Source organism: Hyperoodon ampullatus (genome assembly GCF_949752795.1).
Source record: "Hyperoodon ampullatus genome assembly, chromosome: 18".
NCBI lineage: Eukaryota > Metazoa > Chordata > Mammalia > Artiodactyla > Ziphiidae > Hyperoodon > Hyperoodon ampullatus.
In genome coordinates this window covers 56,615,431-56,637,396 of record NC_136931.1, presented here as the reverse complement: position 1 = coordinate 56,637,396, position 21,966 = coordinate 56,615,431, and the positions used below count along the sequence as shown (strand labels likewise).

The 21,966-nt window shown below is 54.9% G+C and overlaps 2 protein-coding genes across 3 annotated transcripts in view; one reads left to right on the top strand and one right to left on the bottom strand.

Annotated features, from left to right (window-relative positions):
- Positions 1-7,002, top strand: part of SHANK1 (SH3 and multiple ankyrin repeat domains 1) — a gene marked incomplete at both ends in the record, with an annotated part of 42,981 nt that extends 35,979 nt beyond the window's left edge. For both annotated transcript variants that reach the window (XM_079723038.1, XM_079723037.1), the window contains 2 exons: positions 1,212-4,320; positions 6,285-7,002. In XM_079723038.1, coding sequence (XP_079579164.1) covers positions 1,212-4,320; positions 6,285-7,002 — 3,827 coding nt within the window. The remainder of the gene's footprint in view (positions 1-1,211; positions 4,321-6,284) is intronic.
- Positions 7,003-9,225: 2,223 nt separating this feature from the next.
- Positions 9,226-20,074, bottom strand: LOC307066907 (uncharacterized protein C19orf81; the record flags this gene model as incomplete). The annotated part of the gene is made up of 6 exons (XM_079724126.1): positions 9,226-9,947; positions 10,806-10,945; positions 12,143-12,263; positions 12,367-12,439; positions 18,775-18,842; positions 19,995-20,074. 6 exons carry the CDS (start codon positions 20,072-20,074, stop codon positions 9,752-9,754), a joined length of 678 nt encoding a protein of 225 aa, XP_079580252.1. The 3' UTR covers positions 9,226-9,751.
- Positions 20,075-21,966: the final 1,892 nt, after the last annotated feature.

Below are 21,966 nucleotides of genomic sequence, written 5' to 3'. Positions count from 1 at the left end.
AAGGATAAGAAATAAGAAAATGATATAGTATGTTAGCTGTGTTAAGTGCTATGGAAAAAAATAGAAAAAGAGTAGAGTGAGAGATGTCAGGAGTGCTGGGGGGCAGGTTTGAGCTGAAACTTGGAGATGAAGTGGGGAGCCATGGGGCTATCTGGAAGTAAGGCATTCCACACAGCAGGAACAGCCAGTGCAAAGGTCCTGAGGTAGGTAGGACTGAGCTGCCATTTGCTAAGAGAGCAGCTTGGGAAGATCATGGGGAGGAAATCAGGAGCTCAATTTGGGGCCTGCTTAGTTTGAGGTGCCAGTGAGACATCCAAGTGGATGCAGCATTTGGATATAGAAGCCCGGAGCTCAGGGGTAAGCATTGGGTCCGAGACAAGCATGGGAGTCTTCAGCAGGGAAGCAGTGAACGAAGCCATGACACTGGTTGAGATAGTCAATGGAGAGCGAGTAGTCAGAGGGGAAAAGGGAATCAGGGACTGAGCCCTGGCAGTTGATAAGTAGGCAAAAGATTCCACTCCTCCAGTTCCCTCCAAGTTGTTTCGCTGTTTGGATCTAGCTTTTCCCCAGCTTCAGTGTCCACAGTCCACCAGTGTGTGTCATTTGCCTAATGTCAGTTACCTATACATCTACCTGACATTGCTTACCTATGAATTGGCTCCCTCTTTTAAATATTAGCCTCATCCTAAGCAGTGCTATCTGTGAAATCATAGATTTGATGTGCTAATTACATTTCTTTTCTGCATGTACATGAAAAGAAATCTGTAAGTATACCCAGAAACACCGTATCTCTTCCTGGCTCAAGCCATTTTTGCTCATCCCAAGCGACCGCCAGCATATACCGTGCCTTTGGGCGAATTAGAAAAGGCGCCCCCTCCTGGCCAGGGAAGGAAGTTCAGCTGAATTCCGCCCCCCCAACACACACACACACACACACACACACACACACACACACGCACACACGCACACACCACACCTCTCTTGCTCCCTCTGCCGTTTGCTGTTGTGCAGTGCACAACGTGTATTACTGTATCAAGCGGATTTGAATTTACCACATCTGGGTAAGCTCTAGACTAACCCATGTTCTTCTTAACATCTACTGGGTGTCATTATTATTATCATTGTAATATTGAAGTTCTGTGGGACAGGGGAACAGAGAGGCCACCCCTTCCCATCCCAACCCTGCTTCTGGATCCTCTGTGTCTTCCCAGGGGCTACAGAAGATGAGAGACCCTACCTAGCACCCCCAGCCATGAAGTTCAGCCGCAGCCTGTCTGTGCCTGGTTCGGAGGACATCCCGCCGCCGCCCACCACGTCCCCACCAGAGCCCCCCTACAGCACACCTCCAGCCCCCTCTTCCTCCGGCCGCCTCACTCCCTCTCCCCGGGGAGCGCCCTTCAACCCCGGCTCAGGTGTCCCCCACCCCGCCTCGTCACCGTCGTCCTTCGATGGGCCCTGCCCTCCTGACAGCCGTGTAGGGAGCCGTGAGAAGAGCTTGTACCACGGCGGGGCCCTGCCGCCTGCGCACCACCCGCCGCCCCTCCACCAGCCGCACGCTCCGCTCCCCCAGCCACACCACCACCACGCCCACCCGCCGCATCCCCCAGAGATGGAGACAGGCGGCTCCCCCGATGACCCCCCACCGCGACTGGCTCTGGGGCCCCAGCCCAGCCTGCGAGGCTGGCGGGGCGGCGGGCCCAGCCCGACCCCGGGGGCCCTGTCCCCATCGCACCACGGCAGCGGGGGCGGGGTTAGCGGCGCCTCCCAGGCCCCGGCCCTGCGCTACTTCCAGCTGCCTCCCCGGGCGGCCAGCGCGGCCATGTACGTGCCGGCCCGTTCGGGCCGCGGGCGCAAGGGCCCGCTCGTCAAGCAGACCAAAGTCGAAGGCGAGCCCCAGAAGGGCGGCGGCCTCCCGCCCACGCCCTCGCCCACGTCTCCGGCGTCCCCGCAGCCGCCGCCGGCCGCGGCCGCCCCGTCGGAAAAGAACTCCATCCCCATACCCACCATCATCATCAAGGCTCCATCCACCAGTAGCAGCGGCCGCAGCAGCCAGGGCAGCAGCACCGAGGCGGAGCCCCCGACCCAGCCCGAGACCGCGGGCGGCGGCGGCGGCGGCGGCGGAGGGGGCAGCGGCGGCGGCGGCTCCTCCGCGCCGAGCCCCGCCCCGGCCATGTCGCCAGTGCCGCCGCCCCCCTCGCCCGTGCCCGCTCCCGCCTCTCCCAGCGGCCCGGCCACCCTCGATTTCACCAGCCAGTTCGGAGCGGCCCTGGTCGGGGCGGCTCGGAGAGAAGGCGGCTGGCAGAACGAAGCCCGCCGGCGGTCTACGCTCTTCCTCTCCACCGACACGGGGGACGAGGATGGCGGCGAGAGCTCGCTGGGCCCGGGCGCGCCCCCGGGCCCCCGGCTGCGCCACTCCAAATCCATCGATGAAGGCATGTTTTCGGCCGAGCCCTACCTCCGGCTGGAGTCCGCAGGCGCCGGGAGTGGCGGCGGCTACGGGGGCTACGGAGCCGGCAGCCGAGCCTACGGGAGCAGCGGAGGCAGCAGCGCCTTCACCAGCTTCCTGCCGCCGCGGCCCCTGGTCCACCCGCTGACCGGCAAGGCCCTGGACCCAGCCTCCCCGCTCGGGCTGGCCCTGGCCGCCCGAGAGCGGGCGTTGAAGGAGTCCGCGGAGGGCGGTGGGGCCCCCCAGCCCCCCCCGAGGCCCCCGTCGCCCCGCTACGAGGCTCCGCCGCCCACGCCGCACCACCACTCGCCCCACGCCCACCACGAGCCCGTGTTGCGTCTCTGGGGAGCCCCCCCGCCGGACCCGGCCCGCCGGGAGCTGGGCTACCGGGCCGGGCTGGGCAGCCAGGAGAAGTCCCTTCCGGCCAGCCCGCCAGCTGCCCGACGCTCCCTGCTGCACCGCCTGCCCCCCACCGCTCCCGGGGTCGGGCCCCTCCTGCTGCACCTGGGGCCAGAGCCCCCCGCCCCGCACCCCGGGGTGAGCAAGGCCTGGAGGTCCGCAGCCCCGGAGGAGCCCGAGCGGCTGCCCCTCCACGTGCGGTTCCTCGAGAACTGCCAGCCCCGGGCCAGTGGGGCGGGGGGAAGGGGGCCCCCCTCGGAGGACGGGCCGGGGATCCCGCCGCCCAGCCCACGCCGGTCCGTGCCCCCCTCGCCGACCTCCCCGCGGGGCAGTGACGAGAACGGGCTCCCCCTGCTGGTCCTCCCGCCCCCCGCCCCCTCGGTGGACGTGGAAGACGGCGAATTTCTCTTTGTGGAACCGCTGCCCCCGCCCCTGGAGTTCTCCAACAGCTTTGAGAAGCCCGAGTCGCCCCTCACGCCGGGGCCTCCCCACCCGCTGCCGGACCCACCCACCGCGGCCAGCCCAGCGCCCCCTGCACCGCCCCCTGCCGTGGCCGCCGCCCCTCCCACGCTGGACTCCACCGCATCCAGCCTGACTTCCTATGACAGCGAGGTGGCCACGCTGACCCAGGCGGGCCCCGCAGCTGCTGGGGACGCGCCTCCGCCGGGCCCAGCAGCCCCAGCCGCCCCGCCTCCCCCTGCCCCACAGCCTGGCCCAGACCCTCCAGCTGGCACAGATTCTGGTATCGAGGAGGTGGACAGTCGGAGCAGCAGTGACCACCCGCTGGAGACCATCAGTAGCGCGTCCACGCTGAGCAGCCTGTCTGCCGAAGGCGGGGCTGGGGGCGGGGTGGCCAGTGTGGCCAGTGGGCCGGAGCTTCTGGACACGTATGTGGCCTACCTGGACGGCCAGGCCTTCGGGGGCAGCGGTCCTCCTGGCCCACCATACCCACCGCAGCTCATGACTCCCTCTAAGCTCCGGGGCCGGGCGCTTGGGGCCAGTGGAGGCCTGCGGCCTGGCCCCGGTGGGGGACTCCGAGACCCTGTCACTCCCACCAGCCCCACCGTCTCGGTGACGGGGGCTGGAACCGATGGGCTGCTGGCCCTGAGTGGTTGCTCAGGACCTTCGACAGCAGGTGTGGCCGGCGGTCCAGGGGCTGTAGAGCCAGAAGGCCCACCGGTGCCCTTGCCATCCGCCTCCTCCCTGCCTCGGAAGCTGCTGCCCTGGGAGGAGGGCCCGGGTCCACCGCCACCACCCCTGCCTGGGCCCTTAGCCCAGCCTCAGGCCTCAGCCTTGGCCACAGTAAAAGCCAGCATCATCAGTGAACTCAGCTCCAAGCTTCAGCAGTTTGGGGGCTCCTCGGCAGCTGGTGGCGCTCTGCCCTGGGCCCGGGGAGGCGGCGGGGGAAGCGGGGACGGCCACCACGGGGGAGCCAGCTACGTCCCAGAGAGGACTTCCTCCCTGCAGCGGCAGAGGTGAGCCGGGGGCTGGAGGTTGGCAGTGGAGGCCAGAGGGGCTGGCTGAGGGTAGCAGAGACCGTCTTCCACATAGCTGTGTCCCTTTAGGGTCCCAGGTGGTAGAAAGAAAACAGAAGCTGGGCTGGCTTGGAGAAGTTTGCCCTCAAAGAAGCATGCTTTCCCAGCCACTTTAAATTTCCCTTTATCTCAGTAGCTTCTGTGGTCTCCTCCCGTCACCATGACAACCCACATTCCATGATGAACAAAAAGAGTGATCAACAAAGGAGATTGGAGCACAACTTGCCCGATGTCTGTTTCCTTGGTGGGTTGTCAGTTCTGACAATCCCTGGAATCTTCAAGTCGCTTGAGCCCCGTGTTGGTCAAGACAAGATGCTTTAGGGCACGGTCGGTGGTTACAAGTGTGCTTCTGGAGCCAGGCTTTTTTGGATCCTGGTTCCAGCCCCGCACTTTCTAACTGGCAAAGGAATCCACCTCTCTGTAGAAGAGGGACAGCATAGAACCCTTCTAAAAGGGTTTTGAGGCCATTGTTGTACCATGAGATGGGGGAGGGGAGAGGTCTCTTACAAAAGCCCAGCAAGTATAGATGGAGAAGTCCCGGAAGATGCAGAAGCTTTCTAAAGCAGCTAGCGAGTTGGAACTGCCACAGAGTTCAAGCTCATTCAAGACCTTCTAACCTTAGGGAAAGTATAGAGTCACATTCCTGATTCAGACACACAGAGCGAGTGGGGAGAGGTTTTTTTTTCAATCCTCTTGTTCTTCTTCAAAGCTCACTCTAATGTTCCTCGAGGGTTTGATATCCACACGGTGATATTCTGAGGTGGTTTTTGAGGTCTTTGAGATCTTAAGGCATCTCACTGATGATTCTTAAGTCTTCTGGGGAGAGGAAAGGATGCGTAATTTAGTTAACAGATCCACCAATAATTGATTTGCCATCTGTTCTGTGCCGGGTGCCCTTCAGGGTGAGAGGGACCCCACAATGGACAAAACAAGCAAAGCATTTGCCTCATAGACCTCACAGCCTAATGAGGCAGAGGTGGGGGCCAGGCAATAAACAAAATCATTGTCATCATCCTAGGGACAAAAATGCAATAACGCGATGGTTAGAGAAAGTCTCTCAAATAACAGGCGAGCTGAGCAGAGACTGGAGGAGGGAAGGAAGCAAATCGTTTGGCTCCCTGGGGGAAGAGAGAGCTAGGTATAGGTAGAGGGAACTGTTCAAAGGCCCTGAGGCAGGGACTGTTCTGGAGGGAGCTAAAGGGATGAGGGGAACCTTTTCCTCCCCTTGTTTCTTCTCTCTTTCATCTCCCTCTCCTCACCTCTCTCCCTCTCTCTCTCTCTCTCTCTGTCCCCTGTCCCCTTCCATCTCTCTCCCTTGAATGCTCATCCTTTTTGTTCCTCTCTCACTGTCTCCCTGTCTCCCACTCTGCTGTGACTGGCCATACCCGGAAAGGCAGTATAGGGTAGTGGTTAAGAGCTCAGACTTTGGTGCCCTATAACCGGGCTCTGCCACTTCCTGGCTGTGTGTCCTTAGGCAAGTTACTTAACCTCTCTGTGCTGCTGATAATAATAGTAACCTGCATCAGGGCTGTCACGGGGTTTCCATTGAGATGGCGATATGTAAAAGCACTTAGAACAATGCCTGGCACACGTGAGCATCAGTAAGTGGTGGTGATTATTATTATTATCACTTAATGTCTCTTTTTCTTTCATCTCTCTTGACTGTCACCCTCTCCCTGTCCTCTCATTTTTCTCTCCCTTCATTTTCTGTCCTCACATCCATCTTACCCCTCGCTTGCTCCTTCAATCTCTCCCCATCTCTCTCCTCCAACTCTCTATCCCTGCCCCATGTCTCTTTTCCTCTCCCTGTATCTTGACCTCTGCCTCTTTCTCACCCGCTTTTGCCCCGCCCCCGCCCCCCCGCAACCCTTCTCCTCCACCCCTGCCCCGTTGTCACATTCCAGACTCTCTGAAGACTCCCAGCCCTCGCTTCTCTCCAAACCTGTCAGCAGCCTGTTTCAGAACTGGTCCAAAGCACCTCTGCCGCCACTCCCCACAGGAGGCGGGGGCTCCGCTTCGGCCGCTGCAGCCCCGGGGGCCACCTCGCCATCGGCCTCCTCCTCCTCCACGTCCGCCCGCCACCTCCAGGGCGTGGAGTTCGAGATGCGGCCACCTTTGCTCCGCCGGGCCCCTAGCCCGTCACTGCTGCCCGCCTCGGAGCACAAGGTCAGCCCTGCACCCCGGCCCTCCTCCCTACCCATTCTGCCTTCTGGACCCCTCTACCCGGGCCTCTTTGACATCCGCGGCTCCCCCACCGGAGGGGCAGGAGGCTCGGCTGACCCCTTCGCCCCTGTCTTTGTGCCACCGCACCCCGGGATGTCCGGGGGTCTCGGCGGGGCCTTGTCAGGGGCTTCCCGCTCCCTCTCACCGACCCGCCTGCTTTCCCTGCCCCCGGACAAGCCGTTCAGCGCTAAACCTCTGGGGTTCTGGACCAAGTTCGACGTGGCTGATTGGCTTGAGTGGCTGGGCTTGGCTGAGCACCGAGCCCGGTTCCTGGACCACGAGATCGATGGCTCCCACCTGCCCGCCTTGACCAAGGAGGACTACGTCGATCTGGGGGTGACCAGGGTGGGCCACCGCATGAACATCGACCGGGCTCTCAAATTTTTCCTGGAGAGGTGATGGCTGGCCCGGACGGACCAGCCCGTCCACGGAACCCTTGAGCCTGCTGGCCTCTTGACCTCTGAACCCTGACCTTCATTCTCTCCCCGGGCCAGGGACTCTGCTACAACTGCACCCTGACTCTTGTCTCCCAAGGCCGGAGGTCACCAGGTGGCCTGATCTGGCCAGACATTGGCACCTCACAGGAGGGGGCAGCTGACACAAGACTGTGTGTGTGTGTGTGAAGCGGGGAGTGGAGTGGTGGTGGGGGGGAAGAAATCACAGAGGGGGATGAAGAAGGAGGGAAGGGTCGATTCTGGGGAGGAGGGGACCGACAGAGCCATAGAGGGTCAGCCCCGAGCCTCACCGGATGGGGGCCGTCCCCCAGGCCGCAGGGGAAGGCGATGCCCTCAGATTCCACCACCTGCCACCCTCTAACAACCCTCCCCCATCTCCAGGCCCCTCGGCTCTCCCCATCCTCCCCTCTCCCCAGCACACACAGCAGCCCCCCAGCCCTTTGCACGCTCCTTTGCACGCCTGCTCACCTCTCTCCCCTCCCTGGGCTACAATTTTGCACAAATTCGCCCTCTCACTGTCTTGCACACTGCGCCTTCACTTCCGGCTTGCGAGGCCCCCTCAGCTCTCCGGCTCACACTCAGTTTCCCTGGCACACCATGCGTCTCTTTCCCCCACGCTCCACACTCCGTGCTCTGTCAGACTCTTGCTTGCACACGCTTCCTCCGGGGCGCCCTCCCTTCCACCCCTCACTCCCGAAAAATCTCTGGGCCCTTGCTGCAGACACACTTGGGACACCCTTCCCCTCACCTCACAGACTGTGCGCCTCTCCCGACACTCTCACCTCCATTCTCTTGAAGCACTTTCCCCTCTTATTCTTGCACCCACGCATTCTCACTCTACTCACCCCTCCCTCCCAGGGACACTGACGCCCCTCCCCCTCCCCCACCGTTGCTTGCACCCGTGCCTCCCAGGAACCCCCAGGAACCGGATCTCTCGCAAGTGCTCATGCCTCTCCGCTTTGCCGGCCTCCCGCCTCCCCTGCACTTTTCTTTCCCAAATCCTTGTCCGTCTCCATTGCCAACTCTTGGATGAACCTTCTCGCATGCTCGCTCTTGCGCACTCACCCTCCCCAGTACTTCCGCTGCTCTCTTGAAGCTTTCTTCTCTTCCTTAAACAATGTTCTTGCCTTCCGTGGCCCTGCTTGCACACTCATTCTTGAATTTCTACTTGTTCTTGTCAGCTCCTGGGTGACTTTTTCCATCTCCCTTGGGGAACTCTACTACCTCTTTCTTTCTGCACACTCATCTCATTGCACACGCGCTCTTGGGCTGTACTGTTGTTTCTTTTCCTGGCACTTTTTTTTTTTTTTTTTTGGTCCCGAAAGACCAGCTCTTCCGGTCATTCACACTGCCTATTCTCTTAGCTCTTTCTGCTCTTTTTCTCCTTCTGCCAAGAGAAGACCCTACGCACACTCACTTCTTGCCCACTTTGCTTCCACACTTCCTCCTCTCCCTTCCCGGGGCTTGGCCCTCTCACCTCCCCTCCTCTCACTCTCCCCAGCCTTCCGGTCCATCCATTTTGCACGAAGACACCGCTCCCTCATCTCCTAACCTTTCTGTCTCTTCAAGAAACTCCTCCCTCCAGCATGGCTGTTCCTTCCTGCACGCCTCCCCCTCCCTTTATTCCTGGGGCTTGGGAATTTTAAGCCACCCCTTCCCCTGGAAAACCCCCTCCCCTACTGTGGGCAAAGGGGGAAGGGCATCGCCCTCAGGTCCCCCCCGCCATGTTCAGCTGCCAAAGAAGAGAGCTCCCCCTCCTTCCCCCAATCCCATTCCCCCTCTGCTGCCCTCTACCCCCGAGGCGGGGGCGCTCCGTCCATGGGGGGAGGGTGCTTGCAGCCCTCTCCCCTCACCACGTCAGGGATCTGCGGGGAACCTTGTGGGAGGGTCGTGGGAGGGGGGAGGGGTGGCGAGGAAGGGGGCGGAGGTCGCGCTGGGCCCCTACCCGCCCCCTCCCCCTTGTCCGCAGGATGCCCCCCGTCCGCAGGGGGCCTGCGCGGCGCCCGTCTATCAAGGGCTTGTTCATTCTGGATGGGTGCCGCGGGGTTGGGGAGGGTACGGGGGGGTGGGGAGGGGGGAGGGGAGGTTGGGGTGGGGAGGGGGAAGGGACTGGATGGGGGGCAGCGCGGGGCGAAGAGAAGAGACAAAGCAAAAAGAGGAACGATAACAAAGGAAAATACAAAAAAAAAAAAAAAAACTAGAACACACACGAAAAAATCCAGAAAAAAACCTGAAATAAAAGCCCGAGAATTGTCTTCCAAGGGGGGTGGGAGGAGGAAGAGGAGGGGGGCGGATGAGGACGTCTGGTTCTCGCTGGGACAAGGATCGCACGCGTTCAAAGCCCCGGCGCCCGGGTCTTCCCTTTCTCGGGCCTCAGAGTTCATCCCTCAAGGGAGTGGGACCCAGGCGTCCATTTCCAGGGACTGGGGGAAGATTAGGGAGGCGGGATTATATCATGGGGGCTCGTCCCTACCCCCCATCACCTCCCACCCCCTGACTCCCCACCAAGATTTTGCAGAGAGAAATGGCTTTTGTACCAGGTCATTCTTTATAATTAAACTCACAGTATCCACCCCCTCGAGCCGACCCCGCCTCCTTCCTGGGAAGGCAACGCCCCTTTCCTTGGGGATTCCGGGTGGGTCGCCCGAGCCCGCTGGGCGGTGCGCAGGCGCAGCCGGGGCCCGCCCCAAACGTCAGTCTTCGTCGGTCGGCTCCGCCCCCAGAGCCTCGAGCATGCGCCGTCGGACCAGCGAGCGGCGCAGGTGCAGGCGGTAATCGCCCAGCAGCAGTTCGTCGTGGCGCACGAGAGGGTGCTGGAGCCCGCGGAGGCGGAGCCCCGAGCGCAGTAGGCGCGAGCGAGTCTGGAAGTCCGTGACCGTGATAAGCCACCTGCAAGGGGGCAAGGCCAAGAGGAGAGGTGCGGGGCGGAGACGGAAGGGGAATCGCTGGCTTTGATTGTCCCAGAGTCCCTGCCTGGTCCCCCCTGTTCGTTTACCAACTCCAGTCCCTCAACCCGTCACTACATCCCTAAACTCTCCAACCCTGCACTCTCGCCGAGCTCAATCTGTACTTCGACCCTCACCTGGGTCAGTCTAGGTCCCGTCTTCTCTCTCAGCCTGGCTCTGTCGAGGCTCCGTCTTTTTAAACCGCCGCTCCAGGGCCTTATCCTCATCCAGCAACTCCAGGTCCCCCCCTTTAAGTGTGGCCCAGCCCCGCCCCCAACTAGACACTCCAGGCCCACCTGATCACTCTGGCCCCGCCCCTGCAAAGTGCTCAGTCCCGGCTACGCATCCGCTCAGAGCTGATTCCCATGCTCCGACCATACACCTCGGTCTTGCGCATCCCCTTCACCACCTGGGTCACTGAAACTCCGGTTCCTCACTCCAAACCCCACCTTCTTTTCCGATCTCACCTGACCCTGCCCCTTCACGGCGCCCATTCTCGCCTTAGCCCCTTCTCGGCTCTCTCAGCGGGGTCTCGATCCTTATACCAACCACGCCATTCTCCGGGCGCCCCTGGCCCCGCCCCCTCACTGCCCTCACTTCTCCGCCCCGCCCCTCACGGAGCTTACTGTTGGCCCACATCCCCTATTAGCTCCCGGCCACGCCCACTCAGAGCCTCCGCCCCGCCCCACCTCTCGCAGCCTTCGCTCCCCTCCCGGCTCCCCCATCGCGTTCACCGCGGTCCTGCCAGTTGCGGTCCTGCCCCTCCCGGCCGCTCCAGGCCCTGCCCCCTCCAAGGACTCACCGGTTCCGGCGCCCAGCAGTCCCACAGATGACGTTCATGTTCTCAAAGCGGATGCTGCTCACACGCCCGCTCTCTATGGCCCCGGGTAACTCGGCCTCCAGCGCCTCCAGCACCTCCAGGTGGGTAAGGTCCTCTTCGGGCTGGGGATGTCAGAGAGAGAACCTCAGTCAGTGACACCCGGAGTTCAGTCCGGGTGCAGAAGTCCCCACCCGAGACCCCACCTGCAGAACCTGCCACAGCGGGGAGGATAGGAATCGTTCAGGTAGAAAGTCATCTACTGCCATTCTAGGTCATTCTCCAAAAAAAAAAAACCAGTTCTCACCAAACCGATTTGCCAAAAGTCAATGAACAGCTGACGGAATGATTCACCAATTTGGCCAACTTTGCCAATCTACTGAAAACTTTTCCAGCAACCTGCGTCGGATGGCGAGATTTTGGCAGCCCTTGAAGATTTTCGCAAGGATTTAAGCCGTAATTTTTTCCTTTTTTAGTCATATTAGCATTTTAAGAACTATTCAGTTCTCAAAGAATAAGGATCGTAGGAGGATTTGACATCTTGTCAATCTATTTTACATTCAGAAACATATATTGATCATTAACCACGTCTTGAGTCTGAGATTACCATGTCGAAGGCGATACCATATGTCATGACATATAAAATTGCTGAGAAGCCACAGTGAAATCATGAAACTGGTCACCTCCAGGAAGGCAAGCCTTGGATGCATATGTTGGTGTGTGTGTGTGTGTGTGTGTGTGTGTGTGTGTGTGTGTGTCTCATGTTCAAAAACACAAAGAGGAGGAGCAATAGGGTGGTTATTGGTCCCATAAACAAGAACAGCAATCCCTGTGTTGAGGTCAAGTCACACAGATGAGCTGAGGGAACACTTCCGAGGCTTGTGCCTGGCAAGCCTTGTTTAATTCTCAAATGGGTGAGACCTTAATAGATACCTCTTCTGAGGCAGGAATGCCCAAAGGATCCATACACCGAATAACCATGTCACTGAATCTGTCCAAAAACGGGCTTTTTGAAATGAATTTTTGCGATATCTGTAAATTTTACAGAATTTCATAATAGGTGGATTAGCAGGGCTCCCTCTGTCCTCAGCGTCCCCTCTCTCTGCCTCTCGGTCTCCCCTCTGGGATCAGCAGTGATAAATTTGATGATGAACCCTTTGACAAATTCACAATCAATTTTCAGCCACTTATCCTGGTGCCAAGCCCACAGCTGATAAGCTGCAGAGCCTGGATTCAACCCCTGTCCACCTCACTTCTGAGCCTGTGTCCTTCCCACCATGCCACCAGGGACCTGGGATCACGGGGGTGGGGGGGACACTCACTGAGGTCTCCATGCACAGGCAGAGGGGCTGGGCAGCAGGTGGCATGGGGAACTTGCGGATGCATGGGAGCTCTCGGTCCAGTGCCTCATATTCTGCAATGACCTGGCGCAGATACTGCTTCCTGGGAAGACAGCCAAAGGACAGGGACCTCCCAAAGTCAGGGGTCCACGCTATCGCACTCAGAGGAGCTGAGATCAGAAATCATGGGGCCAGGGACCACTCACGAGGATTTGACAGGTCGGCCTAGGCTCCGAGCCTGCGTCTCCTGCAGGGTCTCTAGGTCCACAAGAAGTGCTCCTGTGGATGGAAAACCCAGTATCAGCTGCCTTGAGCACTCCTCGCACATCATTCCACTTAAATAGCATCAGCAAATGACTGTCCGTGCCACCACCAGGATAGCTCTTATGCCAGTTATTAAGCTGTTGTCTCTCAGCCCGAAACTCCAACTTACACCACCCAGCTGTCCGATACCCCAGGGCTGGGACTCTACCAACCCCATTTCCACTCGGACAGTTGGGGTCCTGCTAGACTCTGCCAAAAGGGGGTGCTAGCGGGAAACTGCAAGTCAGGAGGAAAAGGAAGGGACTTGCTCCTTTTTGCTTCCTATTCCAATCATCCCAGCCTAGCTTCTTCACTGCAGCAGCATTTGAATCTAGTTTATGATTTTTCCAACACTCTCAGAACTGGCCTCCTGATTGGAACTTGATTCATAACAGCTCTCAAATCTGGGCTCTTCTACACAACCCCTCCATCAACTAATTTGTCTCTTTTATGGCCAACTGCTAGTTGTCCCACATAATCCATTTCCCCTTCCTCTACAATCCTAGCTAGAGTTTTATCCAGCTGGAAACAACAGTTTCCAGCCTCCCTTGCAGCTAGGTGTGGCCATATGACCAAGTTCTCGCCAACATTGTTAGCAGAAGTGAGGGGTGCAACTTTGGAATCATTTGCTTAAGAAAAATTTTCTTGGCTTAGACTCAGTGCCCCTTCCCTTGGACTGGAATGTGGATGTAGCAATAAGCCAGCTTTATTCTTTCTAGAGATGATGGAGCACCATGGGTCCCTGTATTCTCGTGGGGCTGAGATATCCCACCCATCCAGACCACCCTCCTCCTCTTACACAAGAGAGAAACCAACTGTTTTCTTAACGCCATTGAGTTTGAGGGTCTCTTTGTTACAGCAGCTGAAAAAAGCAGAAAGCAACCCCTGACAGCTAGCCTGGCACTCCCAGATAGACCCTGGTGACCTCCCTTTGGACACAAGGAATTTCACAGAATACCAACAGCAACCAAGGTCACTCTGTGACCATGATGGACCAAGATAAAAATAAGATCCCTCTGGAGTCATGTGTCAACACAACACAACATCGACACTGCCCAAACCACAAAACTGACCAAATATCCCCCTCTTGGCTCAGAGCTGATGCTGCTTTTTTCCCAACCAGTGTTAGTGCCATTCTGATTGCTCTCATGTCATGGACTTGCCTCTGCTTCCTGCCAGCATCTGATTCAGAGCAAAGCCTGCTTTCCTGATTCCTCCCCAAGTCACCTAACTCAGCCCAGGTCTCTAAAAACCTCTTACTCAGACATTGATGTGTTACTATCTCCCTCATTCAGTAAACTCAGTGGTGTACTGGTAAATGTCCTCTCTCTCTCTCTCTCTCTCTCTCTCTCTCTCTCTCTCAGCATCTGCCAGTTTTCATGGTCTCAGTACTCTCAACCTGACCAATTTTATGCTACCCATGGTTTTCACAACCAGCTTGCAAAATTCACCACTCAGGTCTTGTAAGCTGGGACAGGCTGTCTCCAGCACAGGGCTATATCCCATCTATGCTCCTAGAGGTCTTTGGCTTCAGCACATCAACACAGCTCAGCTTGTACCATAGTAAGCCCCCAACTCTGGTCCCTGTTCTTCCACCTCCCATCTGTTTTGGCAGGGCAGCTAGGGTGATCTTTTCCTCTCAGCACCACCAGAGGCTTACAAACCACCAGAGGCTTCCTCTTGCCTTCAGGATAAAGTTCTCCCTGTTATGGGGACTCATTCCTCAATGTGTGGTCTGGGGAGCATTTCAGGGTCCACCCCAGACCTATTGGGTGAGAGTCTGCATTTTAGCAAGATCCCCTTTGAGAAGCACCTGCCCTGCGTGTGGTCACTCTGATGACCTCTCTGATCATTTTTCTCCAGCCATACTGGCCTCCCTTTCATCCTTCCAACATAGTAATCTCCTTCTCAAATCTGTCCACTTAAAAATAATAATAACTACGTGTTTACAGCCCCCTTTAAAAAGCCAAGCACCTTTTAAAGTTTTTTTTCCACTGAATCTTCAAAACAACGTTCTGAGATAGTGTAGTTTAACAAATGATGAAACAGAAGCACAGAGAACTTAAGTGACTTGCCCAAGGTCACACAGGCCAAGTGATAGAATCAGGATAAAAATCTAGGCACTGGATCCAGAATCTGTGCTCTCAATCCCCCAGTCTGCTGCTACTCACCCCACTATTGTCTAGACAACAGCTTCCTAACTTCTCAATATATATCTCTCTCTCCCTCTTCATTCACCCCATCAGAAGCATTTTGAAATGTAGATCTGACCACATAGCCATCTCCATTTCCTCAAAACCCTCCAAGGACTTCTCATTATCATTTGGGATAAATTAAGACCAAGATGACACATGACCAGACCCTGCTGATGTCTTAAGCCTGATCAGACACTGTCGTCCTCCTCACTTGCTGCATTCCAGAAACATTGCCCTTCTGTGACTTGAACTCTCCATGCTCCCTCCTGCCACAGGACCTTGGCACATGCTATGACTCCATGTGGAACTCTCTTCCCCCTCACTTAGCTCATCAAGTCTCCCTAAGTGTGTGAACAGTTCCTGTCATGAACTCATGACACCATGTATTTGCTCTCATCACGGTTGCAATTTTACATTTACTTCTATGAGTCTCTAATTAAAATGTGGGCAACATGAGGTCAGGGGCTCGTCTTTCGCTCTTGGCATCTAGCAAAGCGCCAGGCACCTAGCTGTAAGTATTTATTGAATAAAGACTGAAGGAATATAACCATCAAATGCAATATGTCAACTCTGGGTCTTAACTAAAACAAACCAACTGTGAAAAATAAAATTTTTAAATAATTAGGGAAATTTAAATATGTACTAGGTGTGAGATGATATTCAAGAAAAATTGTGAATTTGTTAGGTGGAATTAATGGCATGGTAGGTGTGCTTTCTAAAAATCCTTAGCAGTTAGAAACACATGCTTAAGTATTTATGGGTGAAAAGGAATTATGTCTGGGATTTTCTTTAAAACAAACTTGTCCTATAGAATGTCCCCCCAGAAAGTGTGTGTGTGTGGGTTGCTTAGATGAAACAAGATTAACAAAATGTACATTGTCTCTATTTTTGTGTATGTTTGAAATTTTCTATAATAGAAAAAATCTTTTAAATGTCTATCACAAGTAACTTAGAAATAAAATTATATGCCCTGGAAATGTGTGTGAAATGACTAAAAAACTGACTCTAGCAGCATCAAAAGTGTATGTTTAAAATGTGAATAAAACTGTTTCTCATGAAATGTGGCATTAGAAATAAAGATTTCTAAATTACAACCGTGATTTTAATATATTTGTTTCAATGTATATGTGTAACTTAGTAAAGGTATAACTTTAAAAACAAATACTTATTGAATAATTGAGGAAACACAACACTTTGAAACTTCAGCAGGCATCTCCAAGGCCTCCTGTGTGCCTTGGAGAATGCTGCAGACCAAGAGATTAATGAGACCCCAGGCTGCCCTCCAAGAGCTTCCAGTCTGGTGGGGGAAGTGTTCACTGTAAAGGTCAATACTTGCTACAATGGACGTGTCACGAGGTGGAGAGGAAGCCCAGTCTGGGGGCAATCAGGGAAGGCTCCTTAGAGGAGGTGATGTCTACAGCAAGACTTAAGGGATAGGAGTGGGATAGGGAGGATGGGAGGGAGGCTCAAGAGGGAGGGGATATGGGGACATATGTATGCATATGGCTGATTCACTTTGATGTACAACAGAAACTAACACAGTATGTTGAAGCAATTATACTCCAATAAAGATCTATTTTTAAAAATAGTGAAAAAAAAAAAAGACTTAAGGGATAAAGGAGGAGTTTGCCAAATAAAGAAATGGCAGAGAAAGGGATGTTTTATGCAGAGGGACCACGGGGTGGGGGCGGGGGGTGGGTGCTAAGGTCTTTAAGCAAAAGAGAATATTCCCAGAATTCTCTTCAGGTCCAAGGCTAAGGAGTGCTTATTGCCATTGTAGATTATTAATTATTTGTTAGATGGTGTGTTTCATGTCTGTCTTCCTTGCATGAGAACCAGCTGGGTCGTTTCATTCATTACTATAGGCAAAATACGTGGGACCCATAGGCTTTCTAATGGCCTAAGCCAAAGTTTGCAACCTGACAAGCTAAAAATGTTATTGGTTCCAAAACACCACAAAGAAAACAACAAAACTGAAATGAACAAATATCGATCTGCAAAACGAGCCAACTGGTCAACTCAATTTCACTCATCTTTTCTGGAGCTACACATAAAGTATACTTATCAGATGGGTGCCTCAGTCTAGGTTAGAGATGATGTGGGGTGGGGCATCTCCAAATGAAAGCGATCTTCAAGGACACTAAAAGAGACTTGAGGACAGAGAAACTGTCTGTTTTGCCACTAGAGCATTTGCTATGCCCAGCCTAGCACCTGGCACAGAAGAGGTGCTTATAGCCGACACCTAGAAAGGAGACCCCCTCAGCCATTCCCATCCTTCTTCCTCCATTTGAGGAGTGTCCATTCCCCACCCATGCAACCAGGTGAGGCTCACCAAGCCCCAGTATCCTCAGGGATATCCCATCCAGTGTAAACCAATGCCTTCTGACCCTTACTGCTCATCATAATTACCTGGCAAGCATTCAAAAACTATAGTTGCTAGGTCCCCCAGCGCTAGAGATTCTGGTTAATTGGGACCTGAAGTAGGATTAGCTATAGGTTTTTTAAAAAAGTTTCTCCCACCTGATGCATAGCCCCACTGACTAAAATAATCATGATAATCTCGTTCCTTTTGCCAGGGATCGAGACAAGAGTGAGTGGATGACTTAGTGCTGGCCAATGAGATGTGAGGAGAGATTATTTGGGGTTCTTAAAGTGAGGACCTCTGGAAGTGAGGCCTGAAACTGTGGCAGCCATTTTGTAACCATGAGGTATACAAGTTGGTGTACAAAGGGGATATATCCCAGACCAAAAAGCAGGGACATAGAAACTGGCTTCTCAGTGACATTCACTGAGCTGCTGACCCAACCAAACACAAACCCTGATCCACCTCTGGGCTTCTTTTTGAGTGAGACAATGACTTTCCTATTTTTATACTGCATTAAGTCCGATTTTCTATCACCTGCTAGCCAAATGAATCCTCACCAAGATATTACTTGAGAAATGTCGAATGAGTGAGTGAATGAATGAGCTGTGCTAAAGTAGAGTGGAAGTAGGGAACCCTGGAAGATGAGCCTGTCGGCTAGTGTCAGGCCACACGGGGCCTCAAACACCAGCTTGAGGGGCTAAGACTCTATCCTGGGAGTGATGGGCAACATGGGAGAGCTGTGAGCAAGGGAGAGACAGGGTTAGTGCTGGGTGTCAGGAAGGCTCCTCTGGAGCTATGTGGGGGATGGGCTGGTGGGGAGAAACTGGAGACCAGAGAGTTAGGTGGAGAAAGGGTCCAATGGAAGAGGACAAGACCTGAGCTGGGGCTGAGGGGAAAGAGAAGTAGGGACAGGGCAGAGAGAGGAGGCAGGAAGATGGGGCTGGGACGGATGGCTGTGGAGGTAATGGGAGTGGGGGAACAATGCCTGGCGTCTAGACTGGGTTGGCAGTAGCACGGTTCAAACATGGGAAGCAAGGAGGAGGAGTGGCTTTGGGAGAAGATGCTGAGGTCAGCGTGGGAGACAAGGAGAGTGTGAGGGACCAGGGCAGGGAGTCTATGGGGGATAATGGCCTCAGAAGAGTTGTTATGGCCCCAGAGATTCATGGGAAGTGTAGTTCTGGGTCCAGAACATTGGTCAGGGAACTGAAAAGCCTCATGGGAAATGTAGTTTGAGGTCTAAAGGGTACTGCTCAGGAATCTGGTAGACATAAGCATTCGGGGTAGCTCTTTCTTTGGAAGGCCAGTGACTCATTTAAGGTCACACTAAAAGCCAGGACTGTGACACAATGCTCATATGAAGGACCCCAAGGGCTTCCCTGGTGGCGCAGTGGTTGGGAGTCTGCCTGCTAATGCAGGGGACACGGGTTCGAGCCCTGGTCTGGGAAGATCCCACATGCCGCAGAGCGGCTAGGCCCATGAGCTACAACTACTGAGCCTGCGCGTCTGGAGCCTGTGCTCCGCAACGAGAGGCCACGACAGTGAGAGGCCCGCGCACTGCGATGAAGAGTGGCCCCCGCTTGCCACCACTAGAGAAAGCCCTCGCACAGAAACGAAGACCCAACGCAGCCAAAAATAAAAATAAATTAATTAAAAGAAGGCTCAACATTAAAAAAAAAAAAAAGAATATGAAGGACCCCACCCGCCCAACCCCACACTTGGATACAAACACACAAGCAGACACGGCTCAGTACCTGCCTCCCTGTGCATACCGGGGTTGCCCATGGTGGAGGAACAGAGGGCCTCCACCTCGTGTTGCATCCTGAGAAGGTGGGTAGGGGTTGTCTCAGGGGGATGGGGAGAAGAGCTCTGACGGGGTCACCCACCCCAGCTCCTTCTCCCCGCTGCTGCTTCCTCCTTCTTGTCTTTGAAGCCCCGGGGGGGGGAAAAAATATGGAAGGCTGAGATGAGAAAGAAAAAAATATGGAAGGCTGAGACCACATGGAAATCCAGTTTCCCTTAGCCTCTGGGGCTCCCTGTGTGCCCCAATTATTTCTTTCCCCCTTTCCTGCCTCCTCCTCCATGCCTCCCAGTCTCCTCGAGTTTCTTCCCCCCACCTCGCACTCCCTTCCTCATCCACGCCGCATCTCTCTGCCCCGCTCCCTCCCTCCCTCTCTCCCCATCTCTTTATCCTGATTTCTCCTCCTCTCCCTCCCCATCTCTCCTCCACTCTTTCCCTTGATTTCTCTGCCCCCTTTCTCCCCACATCTCTCCCCTCCCCTTGTTCCATCTCCCCAGTCTCCTCCACCAGTTTCCCCAACGTCTCCCCAGCCCCCTCCCTCTCCTTCTTCTTCGTTTTGTACCTCTCTCTAACTCTATCACCCCCTCTCTGTCTCCCTACCTCTCTCCCCATCTCTCTTCTCTCATGGCTGCCTCTGCTGGGCTCCTTGGCTTCCCTCCCTCTGTCATCCCTTTTCTGTTCCCACTTGCCCTCCACTCATCCCTGTTTCACACAGGAACTGGTTAGGTACAGGTGAGATTCAAACGGAAACTGGGTTCTATGTGGGGGAGGGAAAGGTGAGCAGGGGGCCTGGTTGCCATGGTACCTCCAGTGGATGGGGGAGGGGCTGGGGGCTCCTGAGCCCAAGGGCAGGAGTGAAGGAGTTTACCCACAGAGGTGCCCACTGGGCATCCCTTCTTTGTGTCTGCAGAGCTCCCAGCAGGAACCATGGGAGAGGAGCCCACACTTTTTCAGTTATTTTGTCTATCTTCCCAGTCTGTCTCTGTTACCTGTATCTCTAGTCTTCTCTCGAATTCATCTGGTCTCTGCCTTAACTGTCAATTTTTCCTGCTTGATAAACATGGATTCTCTGCTTGCTAGGCAGTAGCACCTTGATTTTCTGAGTCATCTGTTCAGGGATGAGCTTAAAATTCAACGTAGGATACAGATTCAACCCTTGGACTTTTGCCGGACCTGTTACAAAAGAGGATCTTTCTTTTCCCAGTGAGGTTGCCAGGCTGGTCGGAGCCTAGGTTGGAGCTGCTGGGGGCCATCACATCGCCATATGGGGAGAGAGCCTGCCTGGAAGCAAAGACAACACGAGGAAAGCAGAAACCAAAGATGCAGACAGATTCCTGAAGATGATTGAGGACACCTAGATCTAGCTGTCCCTCAAGCCCTCATCCACCCAATTAATTCCCTCTTATGCTCGGGTTATTTGCGTTTCTGTCATCGGCAATTACAACAGTCCAGACTTAAATGGACTAATTTCCAGACCCAGTTCCTCTGTGGCCCTGACTCCCTGTTGGCAACCTTATGTCTTTTTCTCTCCCATCAGGCTGTCCTTCACTTCCAGTTGCCAAGTCCATCCCCACAGGACAGGAGACATCTTTCATTCTCACGACCACAGGCACACCTGGCCCCTAGAGCCCAGCAGTCTTCAAACTCTATCCCTTCTGCCTCCTGAGTCTGCTCTTCTTGTCATTCCCACAGCCCGACGCCCACTCAGGTTTCAAGGTCGTCTCCTTCCTGCACCCTCGCCCCAGCCTCCTTCTTGCCCTCACATCCTCCAGTCTCTCCCGCCTCATTCCCCTCCCACAAGGTTTCCGAGGGGTCTTTCTGCACTTGGAGATGACCCTGCCCCTCCCTTGCTCTCAGCCCTCCCATGGCTCCGAGCTGCATGATCTGGTCCCAGCTTCCTCTCTCACCACATACCTTCAAACATTCTTCAGTCACCTTTTATTAATTACTTTATTTAATTAATCCCTCCCACCCCTCGCTCCACGCTCCACGTGCTGCCTTCTGCCCTTTTCCCGGCGCCCAAACGCCCTCATCCTTTCATAAGAAGCTCAAGTGCCCCCTCCTCCAGGAAGCCTTCTCTGACTCCTCCTCCTACCAGGTGTGTTTTCTGTCTCCATCCTCTGCACGTTCTTTATCTGCTTTTTTTTTTTTTTTCAGACCTGTGAACACTGTGCACTCTGCCTGTCTTGCTCAGGAATTTGGGTCTGTGTCTGCCTCCCCCTCCACACCAAGGGGCCCTGACTCATCTCCGGCTCTCCAGCATCAGGGAAGTGCGGAACATGTATGTTGAATGAATAAACAAGTGACGATTTTCCTCTATTGCTGTGACTCACACTCAGTACCCCCTAAGCCCACTGCCCTGTGTCTCTTGGTCTGCATGAGGTAACATAGGATGAAGAAGAGAATATGGACTCTGGAGTCAAACAGGCTAGCATCCAACGCCATGCCCAGGCTGTGCAAACTTGGGCAAATTTCTTTCCCTCTCTGAGCCTTGGTTTCCTCATCTCTTACCAATAATGCTGCCTTGAAGGGCTAATGGTGCTTAAATAAAGCAAGATACAGCAAAGCCCCCGCATGTGAGCCAGGCACACAGGAGGCACTCAGTTGAAGGTTGCTCCCTTTCCAGTGTTCTTTATCTCTGTGACCAGCTTTAGCTGCCTCTTCTGGACCTCTCTCTTCTTCCTTCTTTGGGTGTCTTTGTCTTTCTCTATCTCTCTCTGTCTCTGTCTCTGTCTCTCTCTCTCTCTTTCTCTCTCTCTGCATCTGTGTGTGTGTGTGTGTGTGCGCGCGCACGCGTTTGGCTCTCTCTCTCTTTTTCCCTCTGGTGTCTTGGTCCTTTAAGTTCCCATCTCTCTGTGTCTCCATTATTTTTCTCCCTCTCTCTACCTGTCTCTGGAACCCTTCCTCATCTCTCTGTGTGTCTGAATTTGAATTTCTATATCACGTGCCTCTGACTTTCTTTGTCTCTCATTCTCTGTGTCTCTATACCTTTCTGCATGTCTCTATCTCTGTCTCTGTCTGTGTGTGTGTGTGTCTCTCTCTCTGTGTCCATCACTTTATTTTGCCATCTCTCTGTTTCTATCTCTCTACCTCCTTCCCGGTCTTTCTGCCTTAGCCCCACCTGCCTCCCTCTGTCACTCACCCC